Here is a 5,298-nt window from a genome sequence, read left to right as displayed (position 1 = left end):
ATCATAGCAGGAGTATTATATTGTTTCATTTCATTCTTAAATTCACTTGGAAGGTAATATCGTGTAGTTGTCACACATTCCTCATCTAACGTGTTTTGCATATTCTGATTTAACTTACTGGTTTTACACGTATAACAAATGCCATCTCGCAGTATTTGGTTGTTACATAATGCACACTTACTATTTACAGACATGTATCCTAAGATATAACATATAAAACATAAAAGAGAACATATATTCACATACAATTATCACAATAACTTATCTCAGTTATACACTGAAATTCAGAATGAGCAAAAGAAAAAAAAATAACCAAATCAAATTTCTGATAACAACAGATTTAGAAACAAGTCATTGCCTGATTACAATGTATTATTACCTTTAGGAGGAATTCAGCAGTGATGATACTATATTACAATGCATAGAAGCAAAAGAAGATACATATCAATGCAGTAACAGTGTTTACATGTTTACAATCAAAATTTTACATTCTGGGGCCACTAGTGAATAACATTAACTGTAGATCACAAGTTCTTTAAGTCACTTTCACATCTGATCAGTTTCTTTACTGTCCTTCCGTTTGTCGCTGGTATTTCTGCGATGATGCGGCCATCTGAGGACCATGCAGCCTTCACTTTCGCGTGCTGGGATGCCTTGCGTAACAGGTCAACGTTTCGCTTTGTGAGGTCCTCATGGATTGAAACTCCGCTTCCTTTCAAATGTCTTCTTCTTTTCAAGATCTCTTGTCGCTTTCTGTAGGAGGTCAACTTGACTATGATGGGCCTGGGTGCAGCTGTATCTGCCTTCTTTCTTCCCGTGTGATGGCTACGGTCGATGTCCTTTTCAGGATTGATGGCAAGCCCCAGGTCTTTCTTGGCGATATCACAAAGAATGTCATCAGTGCTTTCCCCTTCTCTTTCTCTCACTCCAAATATGCGGATGCAGTTTCTCCGGGAGTATTGTTCCATGTCCCACTGTGCTTGAACCAAAGTGTCAATGCGGTCAGCCTGCTTACTCATCTCTTTCTTTAGGACAGCTATTTGGTGGGCTTTGTTGTCACAGTCTGTTTGAAGGTCATGCATCTGACCTTCAAGAGCTTCAATGCGGTCATTGAGCTTGACAAAAGCCTTGTCCACAGCTTTGCTGATGGCAGCATCGAGCATCTCAATGTAGTCGCCATTCTTCAGAAGTTCCTTAATCACACTGCAAACAAGAGCTGATGACTGTCGGGTTGAAGGTGGTGAATTGAGGGCCATTGAGGAAGGCTTAACTCCACTGAACACTTTCCTTTGAAAGAGTGACACCTTTGTCCTGGAGTAAGGCACTGTTCAGCTGGAGGAACACAAAAGCTAGATTATCCTGTCTGCACTTGGAGAATGAGATGCTTCAATAAAATGAAGAAACCCGCACTCGATGTGGATATCTGGGACTATATGAGTCTGGTGGTTCAAATCTTGGCTTGAGGAGCAAAAAAATCAAATGCAAATATCTCTTCTTGTACCTTCTTATACTTCACAAAAGTCCTCCTGCTTCCTTAGTGACTTGTTTCCTCCAAGGTTTTCAACCTGTATCAGATCATGGTCGTCTGGCTGGGAGTTAAAAGCAGGAAAATAAGCACCAAGCACAAGCACCAAGCACCATGTCATAAAATGTTCAGGCTGTTTGTTGTAAAAAAAAAAAAGGATATATATTTTGTTGTTGTTATTTTGATTTTCACGGCGTTCAGTCATTCAGTAGTGAATATAAAGGCCCCCTGTCAGTAAAATGAGAGGTCTCCGCGACCTATACAACGTCCTCGGATGTGATCGTTATTGTAGCACGATTAGTCTTAATTCAGACACACAGGTGATATTAATCCTGACGAAACGCAACTTTCCAATCAGCTGCATATAGGTTTAGCTGAATATGATAACATGCATTCGTGTAAAAAAAAAAAAAAATGACAAAGAAAATAGCTTCGTCTTTGCTCCCTGTTTCGCCTGCACCGAGTTAGGTGACATTTTCAACATCGCATCAAACAAAACTGGTGTACTAGCAGTTACGGGCAGGCCTTTTCCTCTTTCGTTGTGAAGCTTGGCTTTAGACATGAAAGGAGTAATCTTAGCAGTATTCATGTTATTTGATCTCACGGGTAAGTCACGCCGGTGTATTTTTTTTTTAAAGAAACCGAGCTGCCGATGTTTGTTTCATTGTTGCAGTTTATGCTACATGGCTCTTTCCCTAAAATATCGGCTTTGGAATTATTGTGTTAGATAAACTCTGGAGGTACATATACACTTGAAATGAATCATTAAAAGAACATGAGTGATAAGACAGGAAAATACATTGAGTAGTTTTTAGTTGTATGAGAAAGAAACTCTGGATCCGTAGTTCTACCACCTTTTAAGTTTTTAATGTTATCTCCAAGAACCTTTTCCAGGAAGGGTCTATGAAAGTTGACAAGAGAAAGGGTATCACTAACTTGGCTTTGATAAGATTTTTCGTTATATGATTTTAATCTAGAAACCTACTGAAATTTGGGATTTACGACTCCTTTTGGAATGTTATTCAACTTGCACATTAGGTGTGTTGAACGAATTTGTTCACTGAAGAGTGAGATATGACGTTTGATATGACATTACACCTTTCATCATGGGTCTGTCGTACCATACTTTCCTTTTTTATAGTATATTCATCTATTAAGAGTAGGTCAAGTTCTTCATGGATGAGTCTTTAGGTGATGGTGACGCGTAGATGTCTCCTATCCAATAGCTGGATGGGTGGATAGAAAAACTTATCCGTATGTATAAATGCGCAAATATATGTCCTATATTGGTTTCTTAATTACTGTCCACATTGGAATAATTTTCTTTACTGCATTTTGATCGAAATTATAATAGGGGAAATGAAAAAAAAAATGAAATAGAATGTGTATGAAAAGTATAATTGTATATACACATGATATTCCAAGGAGTATTTTTCATTGTGGAGAATAGAATGCGCATTCAATGGACATTTATATTCTTCCTTAAAACACTTCTATAAACCGGTTTAAAACACCCTCGTGCAAATAATAACTCTTTTCTTAATTCTTTGCATTTTTATTTCTTCCCGTGACGCAGGTTAAAATATTTTATGATACCTCGTTCCTTATTTACGGCTGTAAAAGTGGAATTACATTGCTGCCAATACATGCATAAAAAGTACAGTTGCAAACGAGACGCACTGGTGTTAAAATCCTTTTAATGATACCTTCCTGGTTTTTATTGAAAACCAAAATTACCTATCTTCTGGTACTCGGAGATGGCATGTCAAAGACAACTTGGCAACGACATGTAATCACATAAATAATAGATTTGGAACTCACAAACTTCACGGAAGGGTTTTTTTTCTACAATACTACTCGTGATCTACATAAGATTGTAATGCACGTGGCAATCCTTGTGATAATAGAAATCACGAGCTCAAAAGAATAAGCGAAAGAGAGAGAGAGAGAAAGACAAAAAAAGTTAATTGATAAATTTCGTTTCATTAATATTAGGGTTCCTATCAACTACGTTATTTTTTTAAATAAATTCATGTACATAATCATATTAGTATACATTCGTAACTATAACGAAGACCCTTATTGCGGCCGTCGGGGGGAGGCTGGAACGAGGAAATATCTTGTGTTTATGACAGTTTGATTTCTACTCACTCGGAATCGCATACTGTTGTATTTGTGAATATTTTGAAAATCTGCAAACGCTGGCTAGGTTTGCTTTCTCAGTGAAGTGTGGGTCACAATGTAATTATTCTTTACAGCTTTCATAGAAGTATGTATCTGTCTGAGAGACACAATTAACACTTTATGTGCCACGTTCGTACGCCCGACTCAGTCCACGGTGTTCCAACTTAGCATATTCTGCTTAAACCCACAAACCTACCAAAACCGATCGATAAATCGCCAAATGCTGCAGTACTATGAAAGTTTCTTCTCGCTTCCATTCGTCTCACATATAGGTTGCATTTTATGTGGTGATTGACTATTCCCTAATAGATTTGCGCGTAAATTCTAAATTTTGTCACTGTTTTGTGTGCAAAATTCATGCCTTTACAGTAATTTAGCTACTGATCATTTCACAGAAAAACAATTATCCAGTTTTCATACGATTTTTATCGAAGCAACGCTTGGCATTTTCTCTACAACTTGCTCATTACATGTCCGTCTTAACAGAAATCAATTAATACAGAAGTTAAATGGACTTGTAAACAGAATGTTTTCTCAAAACATGACTATGTTGGTGTCTCAGAATAATGTGGCACACGGGGGTATCTACCATGGCACATAAAGAGTGAAATACGCATATCCCTGTCTGCGTTGACTCCACATATCACTTCTGACTCTTTTGATCTCATCATTCTGTCCTTTGCACTTTTGTCGCTACTCTTCATAGTTATCCCCTGACCCCTCATATTGCTTTCATTCTTCAGTATTACTACTCTGGTTATTCTGATGAACCTACATTTTATTTTAATCCAAGGAAAGGGATTTCCACCCCTCACAAGTTTAAACTAATATTTTTCCTTTGTATCTTAACTCTTACATTAGCATTGCATAAATATATTATGAATATTACCCTTGATATTTTTTAACCCATGGCATTTCTACCAGTGGACATAGTATTAGTGCTAGGTCTGTGCACAGGGTAGCAATGGGAAACGAGGATGGATAAGGCAAGGGAGAGAAAGTTGGATAGGCATACTGAGTTGAGAGACGAGTTTGAAAACAGGGGGTGGGGAGCAGGGGTGTATACTGTGTAGGTTTGGTGCAGGGGATTCGCTGGACGATCGGACGGGTGAGGAGGTGGGTCAGAGCGATGGGAGTAGGGGGTAGGGAGGGAGACAGGATCTGCATGGATTATTAGGATGGCGTTAGGTGGTGATGGGAATCAAGGGGTTTAAAAGGAACATTGGCGATTTACAGTGAAACAGTGGGAGGGTGTCGAAGGAGGACTTGGGTTTCACCTCAGAACTGGTGATGGTGACATGATACTCCCACATTGTTAAGGAGCTGCTGGGTAGTGCTTTGAGATGCCGTGGGTATGCTGTCTAGGGAATTCCAACACAGCACCGGCTAGCCAGGAAGAGCTGGCTGAAACGCTGATCATAGTGTTCTGCTGACAACCCATCGGCATTGGCGGGATCAACCACCCTCCGTTATTTATCCAACCACGTGCGGCAAGCACACACTAAGAACAAAACGCAATTAATGCCCAACCTTCAAATTTAAAAACAAAATGCACTTCACGCCCTGCACAGCACAGCACAGTACTCACC

The 5,298-nt window shown here is 39.1% G+C and overlaps 1 protein-coding gene across 1 annotated transcript; it reads right to left on the bottom strand.

Annotated features, from left to right (window-relative positions):
* Positions 1-524: 524 nt before the first annotated feature.
* Positions 525-1,256, bottom strand: LOC140234412 (uncharacterized). The gene has a single exon (XM_072314462.1). It carries the CDS (start codon positions 1,254-1,256, stop codon positions 525-527), a length of 732 nt encoding a protein of 243 aa, XP_072170563.1.
* Positions 1,257-5,298: the final 4,042 nt, after the last annotated feature.

Source organism: Diadema setosum, chromosome 10, assembly GCF_964275005.1.
Source record: "Diadema setosum chromosome 10, eeDiaSeto1, whole genome shotgun sequence".
In the NCBI taxonomy this organism is placed as follows: Eukaryota; Metazoa; Echinodermata; class Echinoidea; order Diadematoida; family Diadematidae; genus Diadema; species Diadema setosum.
The sequence above is the reverse complement of the archived record's forward strand: the minus strand, read 5'-3'. Positions and strand labels throughout refer to the sequence as shown.